Here is a 19,507-nt window from a genome sequence, read left to right on the forward strand (position 1 = left end):
ATTACATGTCCCCATGTGTATTTGCTACTAGATATGTCATAGCCAGGAGCTCTACATTTCTTTGCAGAATTCAGAATTGGATGCAGAACTGCTTTGAAAACTGGTGGCCATTATTTCATTGTTTCTCTTCCTCTCATTTCACCACTACAGAACCTTAAAAAAACTAAACAAACTGCTGCAAATGCACCTGCCTTAGTTCTAGAAATTGTCATTGAAGGGCTTCCAGAAGCCCTTAACATAATGCACCAATAATCCAATAATAGTTTTTAAACTGTTTTTGCATTTGTATAGTAGCTATTGAGGAGAAGAAAAAGCTGTTCCCTATGTGAATTCCTCTTCCCTGTTTCACTTCTGAAAAAAATATCACTTAAGTAAATAGAAAAAAAAAATCTAAAACCCCACTATTAATATTATTAAGTTACTTAGCTTTTCAGGAGTACAGTAAAATGGCACAATCAATTGTAATGTTGTATTGGACTATGGCACATTACATCTGTAAAGTCACTATTCCTTGTGGTTTTTTCCTCCCTTTTTCTCAGTCAGGCCAAAAGAAAACTTCCATACAACTAGTTTTGTGACTGTACCAAAGTAATTAATCTAATCAATATAACATGGTGTTAAGGTTATATCTAAGATTTGCATTTAAAGCAGGATTAAAATCCTCTATTTCACACTTTAGTGAAGGTATTTCGTCTGCAAATTTATACAACTCTTCGGATGACACTTGCATTTTCTTTTATATATTATAAAAATATTAACTTTTGCGAAGGAACCCTTTTTAAATGCTTCCTTTGTAGATAATTTTTACCGTCAGTTATGGGTTGTGGGGTCCCTGTGGCAAAATAACTAGTCACCACAAACTTCATCTGGACACACTTATAACATCTTAAGTATAGGCTGCCTTTCAAATTTTTTAATTAAACACAGTCAGTCATTCCCCGTTTTTTTGTCATTACCCAATTCAGCTGCATAAAGAGAGATGACCGAACCGGGATGGGGGGAAGAGGGAAGGGTATGTGTGAAAAATCTTTTTAAAGTAAAAATCAGATTTTTATTTAAATTGGATTTTTAGTCACATTTTTTCTTTAATAAAATAAGCCTGTTGAAAAGTAAACTTTTATTTGTGGCAACCTATGTTAAGATCTAGACTTACTATAAGCAAGTAAAATAATTAAAAAGAAAAATATACTGAATCAATGAACTCTCTTTATAAATTGTAAATGTTCAGTTAAAGGCTGCTTTTTTACACAGAATAAGTGTAAAAACATTCAATTTAGAGGTCAAGCTTTATAAATAGGTCGTGATGTCAAGTTCTTCATTAAGTATCATTTTCACTCTTCACAGTGGAGTGAATGCTGGTATTTTTTCCAAATGTCAATACTTTCAGTCTCTACAGGAGAGCTTTGCAGAAATACTTTTTCATTTTATGTATGCAACTCACTTTAGGTAATGTTCAATAAAAATATTTTAAAATGCTAGTTTTTCACATTTTTAATTGAATTTGAATTTCCATTCAAATGCAACTTGACACAAATCGTGAATAAAAATTAATTACCTTGTAAATAAGAAATACATTTTCTAACAATGAAAACGTAGAAATCTGAATAAATATGCTAAGCTACGTATTTGCTGAAATAAATGGGTATAGTTCTAGTATATCCCTCGTGGTTAGCAAAAATTACCATATCTAGTTTAAAAGCTTTATTTAGTTGTAAATAATAAAATCAATATGTTTTAATGGTTATACCAACTAGCAAGAATGAACCTCTCTTTAGGAAAATACCTAAAAAGTATAATTGGGAAAACATGGTTAAAACTGATAATTTAAATCAGTAAGTGAAAATCAAGGATTTTGAGTCATGATTAAAAGTAGTGTTTTTAAATCAATCCACCCTGGATAGAACTGTTAAAGTCTGCCAGTTACATCCCTTTTCCAGTGCTGCCAGCTTGCCTACCTGATTTAACAGCTGTGCTTTTTGTGTACACCACCATCACCTAGGCCTTTGGGAAGGTAGTAACACAGGCTAGTCAAGTGGCTTCCAGCCTATATGCTTTCTTGTTCCTCAACCATGGTCTGTATCCATCCCAAGCTTTGCTACTTAACCTGGCATTTGCATTTATGGGCTGGCTATTCTGAATGCAAACTGGTTAAACAGACAGCTACCTCACTCATTAACCCAGTGGTTCTCAAATGTTTGTACTGGTGACCCCTTTCACATAGCAAGCCTCTGAATGCGACCCCCCCACCTTATAAATTAAAAACACTTTTTTATATACACCTCTACCCCGATATAACGCTGTCCTCGGGAGCCAAAAAAACTTACCACGTTACAGGTGAAACCACGTTATATTGAACTTGCTTTGATCCGCTGAAGCGCGCAGCCCCGCTCCCCCCGGAGCGCTGCTTTACCGTGTTATATCCGAATTCGCGTTATATCGGGTCGCGTTATATCGGGGTAGAGGTGTATTTAACACCATTATAAATGCTGGCGGCAAAGCGGGGTTTGGGGTGGAGGCTGACAGCTCGCGACCCCCCCCATGTACGAACCTTGTGACCCCCTGAGGGGTCCCGACCCCCAGTTTGAGAACCTCTGCATTAACCTATGTTCTTTCTCCCACTCCGATTATACCCCTCTCTCTCTCCTTTCCATGCTGCTTGTGACCAGTAAGGTTTGTCAGTGAGTCCTGCCCTGACTAACCTCCTAAGGATTGTCAGAGTGGGTCTCCTCTTGGGTTCACCAGACAGACTTTTCAAGTACAAAAACGTGCTGCAGTGTGGAGATGCAAACTGTGCTTGTCAGCCTGATTTGTCTGCAAGTCTTTTCCCTCTGTCTGCCACCACCCCTCATTTCCCAGTCCCTGGTAGCCAAAGCACACCTTCCACCTCTACAGCAGAGGAGATGTGTATTTTGTGTATGACAACTCTCTAATTTTGCCATGAGAAGACCTGCTCTGATATTTTAATCTGTCTGAGATCAGAATTCGTGTTTTGTATGTAAGTGGGTTTTTGAGGAATTGGAGATATGCATTATGGATTAGTCTGTTGAATTAAAAGTCCCTTTTGACTTGTGGAGCTGGGGAGACTGTGTTATGTGCTGAGTGCTCCAAATTGGAATAAAAGAGGGGCATTTAGCACATTTTAAATCTACCTCTTTGTTTCATGTAGGCTAGAAAATCCAGTCTCATCTGTTCCCACTTCATTGTGACATCCCAGCTTGCTTTGAACATTTAGGCCAATGCCTTTTTCTTAAAACTAGGGCTGTCGATTTATCACAGTTAACTCACACAATTAACTCAAAAAAATTAATCGCCATTAATCGCACTGTTAAACAATAGAATACCAACTGAAATTTATTAAATATTTCGGATGTTTTTCTACATTTTCAAATATATCTATTTCAGTTACAACACAGAATTCAAAGTGTACAGTGCTCACTTTATATTATTTTTATTACAAATATTTGCACTGTAAAAATGATAAAAGAAATAGTATTTTTCAATTCACCTCATACAAGTACTGAAGTGCAATCTCTTTATCATGAAAGCACATCTTACAAATGTAGGGTTTTTGTTACATAACTGCACTCAAAAACAAAACAGCGTAAAACTTTAGAGTCTACAAGTCCACTAAGTCCTACTTCTTCTTCAGCCAATCATTAAAGAAATAAGTTTGTTTACATTTACGGGAGATAATGCTGCCCACTTCTTAATTACAGTATCACCTGAAAGTGAGAACAGGCATTCGCATGGCACTGTTGTAGCCGGCGTCACAAGATATTTATGTGCAGATGCACTAAAGATTCATATGCCTCTTCATGCTTCGGCCATCGTTCCAGAGGACATGGTTCCATGCCTATGACGCTTGTTAAAAAATAATGCGTTAATTAAATTTGTGACTGAACTCCTTGGGGGAGAATTGTATGTCTCCTGCTCTGTTTTAGCCGCATTCTGCCATATATTTCATGTTGTATTAGTCTCAGACAATGACCCAGCACATGTTGTTCGTTTTAAGAACACTTTCTCTGCAAATTTGACAAAATGCAAAGATACCAATGTGAAATTTCTAAAGATAGCTACAGCACTCAACCCAAGATTTAAGAATCTGAAGTGCCTTCCAAAATCTGCAAGGGATGAGGTGTGGAGCATGCTTTCAGAAGTCTTACAAGAGCAACACTCTGATGCGGAAACTATAGAACCCGAACCACCAAAAAAGAAAATCAACCTTCTGCTGGTGGCATCTGACAACTCATGATGATGAAAATGAACATGTCGGTCTACACTGCTTTGGATGGTTATCAAGCAGAACCCGTCATCAGCATGTCCCCTGGAATGGTGGTTGAAGCATGAAGGGCCATATGAATCTTTAATGCATCTGGCATGTAAATATCTTGTGACACTAGCTACAACGGTGCCATGCAAACGCCTGTTCTCACTTTCAGGTGACATTGTAAACAAGAAGTGGGCAGCATTAACTCCTACAAATGTAAACAAACTTGTTTGTCTGAGCAATTGGGTGAACAAGAAGTAGGACTTATTGGACTTGTAGGCTCTAAAGTTTTACATTGTTTTATGTTTGAATGCAGTTATTTTTTGTACATAATTCTACATTTTGTAAGTTCAACTTTCATGATAAAGAAATTGCACTACAGTACTTGGTAGTATTTTTCAATTCACCTATTTCTTTTGTATTTTACAGTGCAAATATTTGTAATCAAAAATAAAGTGAGTACTGTACACTTTGTATTCTGTGTTGTAATTGAAATAAATATATTTGAAAATGTAGAAAACGTTCAAAAATATTTAAATAAATGGTATTCTATTATTGTTTAACAGTGTGATTAATCGCGATTATTTTTTTTTAATCGCTTGACAGCCCTACTTAAAACCTGTTTTCACACCATCACTTAAAAACCTGATTCAAGCTACTGTATCTGCAGTCAGTTACAGTTCTGTATGTGAGTGTAACTGTGATATGAAACTATTCCATAACTGTCTCTGAAGTATTTGTTATACTTTTCTATTTCCAGAACAGCTGTCAGTGCCAGAAGAGGAGAAGTCAGTATTACTTTTGGATATTGAGTCCGTTACTACCTTTTATTGTAAATCGCGTAATGTTAAATACAGTTCCTGCCTCGGTTGGATACATCTACTGAAGCCACTGGTGCATCTTCGAATTCCACGTAGTGATTTATACAACTGCTTTTATGCTATCATGAACAAGTACATTCCTAGGTAAAATGTGTGTGTGAGAGAGAAAACGAACTACTGTTGCTGGCATCGAATGTGTAAATTTTTCATAACTAGTTTCTCAAAAGATACATTATGGTTGTTTTGGCAAATGCTATATGCTATTTCTGCAGTAATAAAGGAGTAGCAGCGTTTGTAGCAAAACTGCCACATTCCCTCGGATTATTGTAAAATTGGAGGTGTACATGAAAATGTAACTAATCTAAATGCTACAGACATGTTAGATACGATTCCAGAAAATGACTATCGAAATTTTCATGATATAACTAATTCACATGTAACTGGCACACATTCCCTAAACCTGTTAAAAAACACATTATCACCTCATGCAATATCGGAAGTACTTGTTTAGAAATTGTTCTGCCTATATGTTCTGTAAGATGAACTTTCTCTTCCCTTATTAGCATTTTGCATACCTATGATGCCTGCCTTCCAGTGACTTCAAAGCATTTCACAAACACTAAGTTTCTCAACATCACCATAAAGGAGGTAGATACTATTGTCCCCATGTTATGGGTGGGTAAACTGAGGCACAGAAAGGTCTGATTTCCCAAGCTGCACAGTAGGTAATCATCAATTTGGAAATAAAACTCAAAAATCCTGAAGCAGCACCTGCTGTTTTAACCACTACATTTTACTCCCTCATATTAAAATTAATATTACTTGTACTACAGTAGTGCCTGTAGACTCCAAATGTGCAAAGTGCTGAACATATACATACTAATGGACAGTCTCTGCTCAAAGATCTTAGTCTAGATGAGACGAAGGGTGTGAGAGGAAGTATTATCCCCATTTTACAAATGAGAAATGAAGAGATTTAAATAATTTGGCCAACATTTCACAGACAGTCTGTAGCAGTTGGGAATGGAACCCAGATCTTTTGCGTTCAAGTCCAGTGCCTTAACCATGGGACTATCCTTATACTCTCCCCCCCCCCCCAAAAAAAAGCAACTTAAAGAAAACAGGATTTCTTGTTAATAATTTTCCTGTTGCTGATACTTACCTGAAATCCTAATTGTAGGCAGGTTGTTTTGCTTTAACAGAACATTGACATAAGGTGGGGATATGTGCAGAAAGAGCAGATGAACTGTTAAACTATAGCCAGTTTCTCTTGAAAACAGCTTATTTAACAAATCAAGGGAAGGAAGACACAATGTATAAAATTAATAGAATTGTTCTTAACGAGAGAATGATTTTCAAACCTTTCCTACATGTGATACCTGTTCTCAAAAGTTTGTTTATTTATTTATTTATTTATTGTAATAATAAGGAAGTTCTCTTCTCCCCGCAGCTAGCTATATTTCCCTCCTTTTCCTGTAGAATAATAATGATTCGTATTAGCTGGACAGAGTAAATTAACTGCTTACATGAAACTGTCAAGCCATTAATATTGACATATCTGTTTTTAATAAAGGGTTATTTCTTTACCCCTCACCAGGAGAAAATGAAAACAGATGAGCACACATTTATCACATCATGCAAAGATAGGAATTAACACAAAATGTGTTTTAGTATATGATCTGAAATAGTGATAAACAACCTAGAAAGTTGGTGAATGGTTGATAGTAGAGTCTACAGGCTTTCCCATCTTCATTTGATAATGCGGGCAGGTGTTGGGTTGAGAATTCTGTTTTCTCATGGCAACATTCCCTCTAGTGAGGGGTGAAAAATAGATTCCTCTTCAGTTGGTCAACTCTCTTCTTTCTTTGGCTAGAGAGTGATACTTAAATCAGCATCTCAAACACTTTTTTTTCTTTTTGTATCATTCTGCCTTTTCACCCCTCCAATGAGTGAGGAGGTAGGTATTTGAACTCGCTGCTCTTGAGAGGCAGAGAGTTGCATTTCAATTAGAGCAGTGGTTCTCAAACTTTTGTACTGGTGACCCCTTTCACGTAGCAAACCTCTGAGTGTGACCCCGCTTATAAATTAAAAATACTTTTTTATATATTTAACACTATTATAAATGCTGGAGGCAAAGCGGAATTTGGGGTGGAGGTTGACAGCTCACGACCCCCCCATGTAATAACCTTGTGACCCCCTGTGGGATCCCGACCCCCAGTTTGAGAACCCCTGAGCTAGACATCTGGACAGGCCACTACAGGATTGATTGAGCTAGTAAGTAGTAGGGAGCAATTTATTCAGCAGAGCAATCTAAGAAAAATCCTACTATGTCTGAAATGGAGGTTTTATTACAATCATTGTAAGCTGAAACTCAGAGAAACTAATTCTCTAAATTCTGAAAGAGTTTTGAGTCCATTTTGAATATTGGTAGCTGGTAAAGTGTGAGTGACTTAAACTCTTCTATTAACCATTCAGATTGGAATTTAATTTTTGAGACTAAATTGTTACGCAAAAAATAAGACAATGGAATGTCTTCAGTTTGTTACCATTACACTGTTAACTGAATGGGAAAGCAGAAATATTTTAATAACTAAAATAACACATTAAATTGGTGGAATGTTTCACTTGAAACTTCAACATACAGTAATAGAATTGCTCACATAGAGACACTCAAGTGAGCTACATTGATTGGGAGAGCTGTGTAGTGAGTGGACTTAACTTACCAGAAAGATCTGTCTTTACTGTCTTCCAAATTGATTTTGTCCTACTCCATACCATGATTTGCCTCTCTTCCCTCCCCACTAGTTGCTTAATGTGAAATTTTTATTCAGGTGTACATGGAGATGTTTTAAAATCACTTTGGTCAGTTCTATTAGAATAGTTAACAATTTTCTCTGTTCAGATTGAGGCACGCTCCTTCCCAAAGTGCCTTTCACAAAAGAATGTTTAAACTTTATTTTGATATTTAAATGTGGTGGCTTAAATTGTTAAAAAATGTTAACAGTATTTGTTAATTCTCCACACCATCTGATCAGCTTTGATGTGGCCACTTGTATGAGTGAAGGGATTACATGTTTCCTCTTAATACACATGACCTTATATTTTCTTCTTAGCTAAGAATTGCCAATTTAAGCCTAATGACTGGAGTATTACGGTGTTTTCATAAACATTGTCTTGCTACTTGCTTTTTAGGGATTGTTTCCAGAAGGGGAGACCATTTCATCTATTTAGGCTTCTCCTCCAGTATCATGAGCCTGAACTCTGCTCCTTTCTTGATACTAAGAAGATGACACCGGATTCGTATGCACTCAACTGGGTAATAAAGTGAAAGTAGGGAAACATAATGAAAAATAAATTTCTGTAGAAACTTTAAGTACAAACTGCTGAGCTATGGAGTAGTGATGCAAAAGGAATTTGGAGGTTTTTTTTAATCACTTCCCAAGTGTTCTGAAATAGAGGAAGAACACAAAGGTGTGTGTTTTTTTAGTATGTCACTTTTATAGTCTCTAGCCATTCCATTCCAAATAGAAGGTGAGATCTTGTGAACATTAGATCCTTACTGTAGAAATAAAACCTAAGCTATTGATACTAGGGATTGGAAGTGTTCGTATTAAGTATGAGTGGCAGTGTCTGAATTGACTGCTACTTCCAAGAGGTGGTTAAATAGTACTGCATACTACTTCCCCACGTATTCAGTTGTTTTGCGTCTGCACATCAGTTCAGAGATTATGGATTACAATAGGGCTAACTCCGTTTATAAATTCAAGTTATTGTTGTCTGTTTTTTTAAATTCCTCCCTCACTTAACTAAAATATTTGAATTGACAGAACTAATACTAAGATAATTCTTTACAGGATTGCAGCCTAAGACTGTGTATCACTGTCTCTTAAAGAATTGGCTTTCCCCCCCACCTTTAATTTGCTAATTAATATGACCTGGCACTTGTTTTGTAGTCACACATCATATTGAAGTCAGCGTGAATGTGCATCAAAAGACTGCAAGATCAAACTCGATAGTAGTGTAGGAAATCCAAATGTTTGTTTCTGGGACAATTTTCTTAAATTATATTTTGCAAGAGAAGTCTGTAAAATGTGTATATATAGTAAAGACACTGGTGGTAAACCATGAAACATACACTCTGACTGCTAGGATCTATTTTTGTATTCTTGGGCTCTACCAAGTTTTTCAAAGGTTCTTCACTTCAAGCTAGAACAATAAAAAGCTGGGTATGAAATAGCACCTCTTTTAATTAGAGCTTTCTGTGCTGCTACCAACTTAATACTAAACTGCAGCAGGTAAAATCTAATATTGATATACACACACAAATAAATAAAATCTAGCTTTGGCCAGTCAACATCTAAAGCGGCAGTCAGATTTGGCTGTAGTCTGTCTAGTATATTACTCCCTAGTGAAAGCATGTTTCAGTAATTTTTATATAGAAGATGTCAAAATCAAAATCAAATTTTAGGGGGAAAAACACATTTTAGCTCAGTGTTTTTTCCTTGGCTCCTTCAGAATTGTTGTTGCACTCAGTATCCTACTTGTAGCTGTACTAGCTAAGAGGCTACTCTTAGATTTTCACTTTATTTTAAGAGGCTAAACTAGGATGACTTCTCTTTCTAAGGTCACTATATTTTGAGGGATTGGGAGTGGGGATTCAAACACACAAAAGTTTGTAAGAAACATCATTTATATCTGTCAGTACACCATTGTCCTTCAAAGAGAGACCGTTTTCAACAGAGCTTGACTGAAAATTGTTCAAACCTTCTGACCCTTATTACAACAGCAAATTGGGAGGTGTTAAATGCTCTCAAGATAGCTTTTAAAAGTAGGTGAATTGCTATTGAAAGCCATGACTGTAGCAATCCGATCTGGAGCACAACAGAAGGCTCAGCAAGCCCCTAAATCAGCCAAGTACTATGCCGTTCACTTAAGTATCATTACAGATGTTGTCCGGCATGGAAGGAAATTCACAGCTTGTTTTCTTTCATCCACTTTGCACTTTCTGTGTAGTGGAAAGAATGCATTTTTTAAGTGTGTGTGCCCAAAGATTCTTTTTTTTATAATGGTAATAAAACACTCCATTCCTGGCAGATAGATAGTAACTCAGTTGTCAGCCTAATGATTTAAAACTTAAGTGGTGTGTCTCATTGCCAAACTAATGTGTGATCCTCTTTAACTTAAAGTCTGGTTTAACTGTGAAAAGTGGCCAGGTAAAAATGGCACCACCTTAATAAGTACACCGCTACCTCGATATAACGTGACCCGATATAACACAAATTCGGATACAACACGGTAAAGCAGTGCTCCGGGGGGGCGGGGCTGCGCACTCCGGTGGCTCAAAGCAAGTTCAATATAACGCGGTTTCACCTATAACGCGGTAAGATTTTTTGGCTCCCGAGGACAGCGTTATATTGAGGTAGAGGTGTATTCACTGTTTCACAGTGTGTATTCAAAGTCATGTCTGCTTGCTTTACTGACTAGAATAAGTTCTGTCACTACTTTTTGTTAAGATTAGCCCTGCAGAGCCAACAAAACAGTAGGGAATTAATTCTATTATGGCTTGCGCTTCATCAGAATTATTAACTAAGTTAAATTTCAAAACCTGTATTGCTGAAGGCATATGAGCCAGAAATAAGCCCAGCCTAACTTTCAGATCCCAAGTTGAGTTTGCAGGGCTGGCAGTAAAAAAAAAAACAACAACAAAAAAACAAAAAAGAACACTTCAGCTGTGAAGTGAGCATATGTAAAAATAGAGAACCATCTGGATCCCCACTATGCAACTTCTTCAAAAGTAATTTTTAAGGGTAGAATTACCCTTCAATGCACAGTGCAGATGTACAATTTCAAGTGACTTCAATGTTTTTCTTTTAGTTAGCTTGTCTGTCTGTTAGCAATATTGTAGTCCTTCTAAAGTTGTTCCTGACTCTTTGCTTTCTTTCACGCTATTTCCCAACTTTTCAGCTTGGAAGCCTCTTTTCATATTACTGCTCAGCTGAAGTCACTCAGGCAATATGGGATGGATACCTACAACAAGCAGATCCATTTTTTATTTATTTCTTAATGTTAATCATCCTTGTCAATGCAAAGTGAGTACATAGTTGTTAATATGAATTCGTTGGTCTCACAGCTTTGTCCATATTTGGTGTTTATTTTTACTGACTTAATCCATGCTTGTGTTTCTACTATTTTCAGAGATGTTATTTTAACACAAGAATCAGACAGCAGAGAAGAAATGATAAGTACGTACTGCTCTTATAATGCTGCTGCTAAAATAATCTTCCCCATTTGCCAGTCTGATTCCATCACTCCCTCAGCAAATCCCCTCACTAGCTGTTTCTTTTCATAGTGTTCCTGATTGTCACCTTCAAATCTCTGCATTGCAACACTGTTTCTGCCCATATTCTGCTTTCGTATCTTCCTTCGTTCCCCCGTTACTTTTTGCATCCTACCCATTCTTTTCTTGTGTTTCTCTTTCCTTCTCCCACACTTGGCAGCATGCCTTTCTTCATGTGCTTGAAACAACTTCTCTCTTCATGATCCAGTCCCCTCACTAACTCTTTCTCTTAGATGCTGTATGCACCCATTTTTGTGTTTGTTCTTTCCCCCTTGTCTTCATTTATATGAATTAGACTGTAGGCTCCTTGGGTAGGGATCGCATCTATTATATTTCTAAAGTTGGGTTCACGTCAATGAAAATGCTGGTCCATGAACTATTAAATCTAAAAAAAAAAAAAAGTATTTACTTTTTTTTTTTTTATAAATCCAGTAATACACAATAAAGTTGTTTTGGGTTATTTGCCATATTGGCGTACACTGGTGAGTTGCACCCTTTCATCATGATGGGTGGATAAGTGTCCAATAGTCACTCAGAGTTTTTGGTGCTTTCCCTGGATCTTTCTGAGCTCTCTCTTTACTAGATGAAGTATTGATTGAGGATTAAACTCTAAATTTAGATAGAAATGCACTAACCATGAGCAATTCTGAGTTGAAGCTCAAACATCTAGCAAATAACATGCATGTGTGTGGTGTGTTTCTGAGGTTCAGAAACATTTAAGGGGATAACAAATATTTCCTGCATTTTCTGGCTCCACCAGTCTGTAACTAATGAGATTTGACTAACAGTCCCATCCCATCACTCAACAATACGGGCAGCTTAAGAAGCCACCACTATATTCACAAATGTACTGGTAAATACCACATATTTTGAATATGTAATTTCCAAAACAACTATGTTCCTGAATGAGAGGATAAATTAACATGCAGGTTAGTTGAAAAAATTAATTGTGTTGTGCTCTATTAAAAAAAGTATATTTTACTGTTTGAAAAGGCCACATGCAATGTTTTGTTTAAATGTTTTAAGTATTAATTTCCGTATGTTGCATGTTACAGGATTCCTAGAAACTTCCCCAGCCAGTTTGGATATAGAAGATATAGAAGACCTTTTCTCTTTGGCACAATATTATTCTAGTAAAACTCCAGCTTCTTTCAGAAAGGTAATAGCCAAGCAGTTGAGGAAATTACTTTATAACTTGGTGATTTTTATGAACACTGAGCAATTCAGACAGGCCAAACTGAGACAGTAGTTCTCTGGCAGGGATCGGATAGCAATCTTGGATGTAATTTTGAGAAAGTAAGCAGAAAAAGCTATTGAGATGAAGGATAAACAGGGCTCTTAGTATAGGGGATAGTTCTGCACTTCCTACTGTCACAAGTAGTCCCACTGACTCCAGTGCAACTAATAACTTGTAACTGGTACTTATTACTTTTGGCTTACTTGTGCTTTCTTCTGAGCATGGTGTACAAATGTTTTGTGGTAAACAAGTAATGGGGATAATCAAAGGGGCAGGATTTCCTTAACACCAACTTTTGTTTGCTGAGATGAAAAAATGTTTTTTTAACCATGTTGACACAACCGTAGTCATATAGGGCTGTCAAACGATTATTTTGACAAACTTGAATGTAAGGGAAGTCTGGCTGTTTTAATGGTTTTCAGAAATTCTCTGATGGAAAAACTCATGTGACCAAGATATGGCTGACTCTTATTTTTAACTTGTCTATAAAGTCCAACGTACACCTGTAACATTGTAGAAGTAACAATCTTAGATTGGAGTCTGATTTTTTTTTTTTTTTAAAGTATAATAACTGCAATTAATGTTAAAGGTATTTTGTGTCTTACCATAATAGAACAACCACAGTCTCTTTGGCAGCAGCTTGTTGGGACTCAAGGATGACGACACAGACTTGAGCCAAGCTCTCTGTCTAGCAATTTCAGTATCTGAGATTCTTCAAGCAAATCAGCAACAAGGGGTCTGTAACTAGATGTACTACATTACTGTTTTCCAAAAGGAGAGGAGAAATCTTTTATTTCCCCATCTAGCTGAAATATTTTCTGGGAGCTGAAAATACCAAGTTACTGTTTGCTGATTTAGAAATAATTTCGTGCCTTGAGATTCTAGCTTCCTTATAAAGGATTTCCTGGCCACAGTGCAGCCTTACTATGAGGGACAATGATTTCTCCCCTCGTGCCCCCCCACCCCCCCAAAAAAATAGCAGGCCTTTCATGGGAGGTGAGGAGCCTAGTGTGACATTCCCTTAATTTGATTTCCTGAAATAGGGATGCAGACTTAAAAACAAACAAAAACAAAACACACACTTGCACGCAAGTGCACACACACAATATTTCAGTGGAAGATCAACTCTTTACCTGTGACTAAAATACTGCTACAAAAGAATCCTGCCTTTGGGTTGTGAAATGTTAATTTGTGCAATAGTTTGTAAGACAAATATACTAGCATGCAGAGACTTTACTCTCAATATTTTAGTATAATACATGGATAATGTTGTAGTTTGATGAAAGCCCAGTGTTTTGTCTTTAAAAAGGTACCTGCCTTTTTAATAACAGCTTTCTGGCCTCAATTCAGTAAAGCAGTGAACATATGCTTACGTTTATCCCTTTTGAACTAAGCACTTAATCATATGCTTAGCTTTAACTTTATGTTGGTTCTGACTGCATTGTTGTGAGCTATTAAGTAGGGGCTGCATTTCTTCCCAATGATGGGTAAAATGATTTCATTGTGCATGTAGCACTTGGAGTCTGTTGGAAATGAAAACTGTTATATTAATGTAAGATCGCTGTTGGGGCATTATTGGTGGTGTTGCTATACTGCTCTAGCTGGGTGCTCCCACAATGAACATAGTTTTTTGATAACTAGTAAGTCACATCAGGAGACCCATCCCTATAGCATAGGAGTCCTTACTAAAAAGAGATTGCATAACAAATCCATTTGAATGGTATGACTTTCCCAGTAATTATTTTAAACTTTAAATTAGTAAATCGCAACAGGTAAAATGTTTTTCTTTCAGGAAGGAGTAAGGTTCTTTGTAGTGGATTGTCGTCCTGCGGAACAATACAATGCTGGGCATTTATCAACAGCATTTCACCTAGACTCAGACTTGGTTAGTATGCTTTATGTTTTTGACAAAAGCTGTTCTTTAACTTCCGTAGTTAAAACAAAACTGAGAGAGTTTCACAACTAGTTTCACAAACCATTGGTTCTCAAATTCTAGTCAACGGAGCACTTGGTGGTGGTCTTCAGTTTATACTCCCATGTTTCAGAAGTGAGCTTTTTCTAAAAGTCCTAGGTTTATTTGGTTTTTTTAAAAAGTCTCCACCCATTTTGCCCCAGATATTTTCCCCTGAAATGTTATATTGGCAAATAGTATTCCTTAAAACTTAGTGTATATTTTATCTAAAACTAAATGTGTATTTACATTGTTGAGTTTACTGCCGGTAGCAGCCATCTTGCTGACAAATTTAATCTTTTGTGACACCAGGAGAAAGCCAACATAAGCAAAATCCTGGTGTCACAAAATCTCATCCTGCTTGGATGAGAACTCCAAATAATTTAGTAGGTGTCACTCTTCTTTGTCAGTACTAAAGCAAGACCACAGTGTGGCTTTATGGGGCACTGTGTTGCTGGCTCTCATGGTGCTATGAGAGAAGGTATGTTAGTCTTGGAGCTGATATCTATATTAAGTTATGTAGGTTATATAGGTCTCTTGCATTACAGCCAAACTTTCTTTAATATAAATTTATAAACCTATAGATACATCAAATACTTAAACTATAAGAAAAGATATATATATATATACAAGTAAGCAGGTTACTCCTATAGGCTACAGATGTAAAACTGAGATCCTGTTAACTTCATTACAGATCCCACTGGAATTTCTGTACAAGTGTGGGTGTGAACTTCTATTACACATTTTTGCCTTCTTGAAATTGTCTCTGCCATTTCAGTTGGGTGCCATAACATTATTCGCTTATTGTCTTAAACTGTCTTGTAGTGCAGTTGTTTCACCTCAGAGATGGATGTTTTTTGTTGCTTAGTGAAGTGAATACCATATATGTAGCTCATAAAGTGCTTTTTGATAATTATTCATTCTGATCACAGAAGTGGGTGACTAGGCAACAAAATGGTAGATTAAATTTAATGTTGCTATGTGCAAAGTAATGTACATTGGCAAACTATCCCAACTATACATACAAAATGATGGGATCTAAATTAGTGTTAACACTCAAGAAAGAGATCTTAGAGTGATCATGGATAATTCTTTGAAAACATCTGCTCAATGTGCTGCAAGAGTAAAAAAAAAGCTAACAATGTTAGGAACCATTAGGAAAAGGATAGATAATGAAACAGAAAATATCATAATGCCACTATATAAATCCATGATATGCCCACACCTTGAATACTGCGTGCAGTTCTGGTCACCCCATCTCAAAAAAAGATATATTAGCATTGGAAAAAGTACAGAGAAGAGCAACAAAAATGATTAGGGGTATGGAACAGCTTCCATACACAGAGAGATGAAAAAGACTAGTACTGTTTAGCTTAGAAAAGAGACGACTAAGTGGGGATATGATAGGGGCCTCTAAAATCATGAAGGCTGTGGAGAAAGTGAATAGGGAAGTGTTTACCCCTTTGCATAGCACAAGAATCAGGGGTCACCCAATTATATTTATAGGCAGCAGGTTTAAAACAAACATAAGGAAATACTTCTTCACTCAATGCACAGTCAATCTGTGGAATTTTTGGGATGTTGTGAAGGCAAAAATTATAACTGGGTTCAAAAAAGAATTAGATAAATTCATGGAAGATAGGGCCATCAGGGGCTATTAGCCAAGAGGATCAGGGACGCAACCCCATACTCTGGATGTCCCTAAACCTCAGACTGCCAGAAGCTGGGACTGAATGACAGAAGATGCATCATTTAATAATTGTCCTGTTCTATTCATTCCCTCTAAAGCTTCTAGCACTGGCCACTGTAGGAAGACAGGATACTAGATGGCCTATTGGTCTGACCCTCGTATGGCCATTTTTATGTTATGAGTGAAAGTTTTAATGTCCTTCATTTATATCACTAGTTTTCATGTTTCTGTAATTTTGTTTTAATAATCAGAAGACAGTTAAAACTGAATATTTAAATACAATTATTGTCTGTATAGTTAAGTTCTTTTTGCAAGTAAACTAATATTTATGTAGGAAAGAAACTTAAATATTTTCCTGTTGATGCATGTGGATAACAACTCCATTAGCCTTAATGGAATGTTTGTGTTCATTGAGGTAGAAATAGGCCCCTTTAACTGCTTAATGTTATAAAATAATATGTTTTATTAATCAAAATTATGTCCTTCAAACTGCTGTCCTCCCTTTTCAATATACTGGACATATTAAAATTGTCAGGCATTTAAATGAGATATAAACTGGGATTAATTGCTGTAGTTTTACAGTTGACTGGCTATAATTGCCCTTCCTTGAATAAATAAGACAAACTGTCATATAACTGATGAAAAGATGTTCAATTAATAAAAATAGCCTGTTGCAGTTTTATTTGTGTGTGTGCGGGTACATTGTGGAGGATTTAATGTAAGAAGCAGTATGTCCAAACAATTGCTGATTGAAAATAAAAGCTATTCAGGTAACCTTAATGCATTTTATTCACATGTACCAAGTGCAATACTTTCACCGGGGGAGTAAGCATTTGACTCCATGTAATTTATATATGGCTTTAATGGCAGGAAGTAGTGGGGTTTAACCAGTAATTAATAATTACAGCATTTGGCTGTAAGAGGATCCTGGTTCCAATTTGGGTTGAACTACTGACTTGCTGTGTCACCTTGAGCAAGTTGTTAGATCTTTGTGCCTCATTATTCAGTCCAACCAGAAAACTGGATTTAAAAAAAAAAATTTTTTTCTTAAAACCTGTTGTGTAAACTGAATTTTTTTGATGGACTTAATTAAGTGTCCCTTCTTAAGCCCCTGCCCCTGGAAGGGGGAGAAAAGTGTCATTGGGTTTGGAAAGTCCACTTTTCTTCCCCTTTTTGACAGGCTGCTCATGTTGTTGTTGCTATGATAAATCTGACCTGTAATGTATTCTGGTCTGTAGTATAGAGGCTAACACAATTTTAGCTTTTGAAGTGTACTGAGAACCCTTTCATCCATCTGGATATCTTAAACCTGTCAGTTTGTTTCAGGAGCTCAGACAGTTATGAGGTGTTACACAAGTAGCTCTTCCCTACATCTCTCATCTCCTCTTGTCACATCTCCCTCACCCCTCTCTGCTCTTCTCAGCAGCCCTCAGGTACCAATGTAAAAGCAATTCAGAAATGCCTAAAATAGAGTCCAGCCTCGCTGTCCAATTTGTGTCCTTCTCAAACTCTTATTTTTTGTGTCTTTTTGTACATCATCCCACAGGCATGGAAAATCCTCCTGATTCCAACTTGCTACCTTACCACCTTTTCATTCAAGTCCTCCTTTAAAAAAGACTCATTTTTTCTACTGTGTCAATAAGAATTGAGTTAATAAAAATCAAGAATATTCTGAGGTTTTTTTTCTCAGAAAGTCTTATGTGTGTGTCTTTGTTAGCTAATATGACCTCTGGGACACAGACTGTCTTTAATTTGCCTTGTAAAGTGCTGAGCACACAGTGCTTAGCGAATAACAAATAAATGAGAGCCCTGATGTCTGTGTGTGTGTGTGCGCGCGCGCTGACAAGTTGTATGCAAAGTAAATAGTTAACATTCTGTTTTTTATTCTTTAGATGCTCCAGAACCCATCAGAGTTTGCACAGTCTGTAAAATCCTTGTTAGAAGCACAGAAGCAATCCATTGAGTCTGGCTCCATAGCTAGTGGGGAGCACCTCTGTTTCATGGGAAGTGGCAGGGAAGAGGAGGACATGTATATGAACATGGTGTTGGCACACTTTTTACAGGTACAACTAGGATATTGGAATTATTGTTTGAACAACTGAAATTACGTTCTTTCACATATCGGTAAAAAGTGACAAAATAGACTTTCTTTACACATTAACTGTTCTTATAACTACACATGGTTTTGAGCAGTCATTTAATGACAACCAAAATTAGTTGTTCACTTCAACCCAGATCTTGCCTTCCTTTAAACAAATACACAGTAGAGGATCTTGGCATCAGGAAAATCCTGCAAGGGTGCACTTGCACAGTTCTCGCCATATTATTCTATGGCGAGGTAAGAGTCGTTCTTGCCCTTCCCTCATGCTCTTTCTTCTCCTCCCCTGGGAAGATACCTGGGATCCATCAGAGAGCTAAGGACATAGATATGGAGGTTATGCCTCCACCTGGTCTGACTTAGACCTCCAGGATCCCTGGCTTAACTGGAACCACACGGTCAGAGACCCTTCTCTACAGTCTGCTTCTAGGCTCTTGTAAGGGTTAGTCTCATATCTCAAGAAGCTCTGGAGGAAAGTTTAATGCAGTCTGAAGTTGCAGTATCTTACCTGAGCATTCCCCATAGAAATCCTCCAAAGCTATTGCCACCAGTGCTGTGATTTCACAGCTACCCTGGAGCCAGTCTGTAGAGATTCAGATAAGTGATGTGGGTTTTTTGGTATAATGATATGGTTTGGAATAGCATTTAGGGGTTATAAATTCGTGTTGCAATAATGCTTCAGAATGGCTGTAACTGTACCATCTCCAGTTCTCTGTAAAAGCTATGGATCATGAGCTTCACTACGGTCATTCATACTTTCATTACATCCTGGCTAAAATGATTGTAATTAACTCATACTTAATTTTCTTTTTAATTGATTCAGAAGCTGCCACAATTACAAAATTTTACTCCTGTAAAGAACATTTGTAATGTCAGCCTTTTGCAGTCTGCCATGAATTCAATTCAAAGTGTAGCCGATGGCATCTTCAGAAATCAAATTCCAAGGGAAATGAGTTCTCTCTCCTACATCTCTCCAAAACTATTACATCTGAATACATAGTGACCTTAATTTCTTTTGGTGTCTTAGAGGAGTGCCAAATGGAAGGTTTTTCCATTAGTCAGTTCACTTTAACAATTTTGACTTCCCTTTATACCAGCTTTTCTTT

At 36.9% G+C, this 19,507-nt stretch overlaps 1 protein-coding gene across 2 annotated transcripts in view; it reads left to right on the forward strand.

Moving 5' to 3' along the window:
- Positions 1-19,507, forward strand: part of TBC1D23 (TBC1 domain family member 23) — a 44,943-nt gene that overhangs the window by 14,513 nt on the left and 10,923 nt on the right. For both annotated transcript variants that reach the window (XM_026659029.2, XM_026659030.1), the window contains exons 4-11: positions 5,028-5,232; positions 8,281-8,404; positions 11,053-11,177; positions 11,284-11,330; positions 12,481-12,584; positions 13,276-13,398; positions 14,455-14,547; positions 18,196-18,366. In XM_026659029.2, the coding sequence (XP_026514814.1) occupies positions 5,028-5,232; positions 8,281-8,404; positions 11,053-11,177; positions 11,284-11,330; positions 12,481-12,584; positions 13,276-13,398; positions 14,455-14,547; positions 18,196-18,366 (992 nt within the window). The remainder of the gene's footprint in view (positions 1-5,027; positions 5,233-8,280; positions 8,405-11,052; positions 11,178-11,283; positions 11,331-12,480; positions 12,585-13,275; positions 13,399-14,454; positions 14,548-18,195; positions 18,367-19,507) is intronic.

This window comes from Terrapene carolina, unplaced genomic scaffold, assembly GCF_002925995.2.
Source record: "Terrapene carolina triunguis isolate 2854851 unplaced genomic scaffold, T_m_triunguis-2.0 Scaffold558, whole genome shotgun sequence".
NCBI lineage: Eukaryota > Metazoa > Chordata > Testudines > Emydidae > Terrapene > Terrapene triunguis.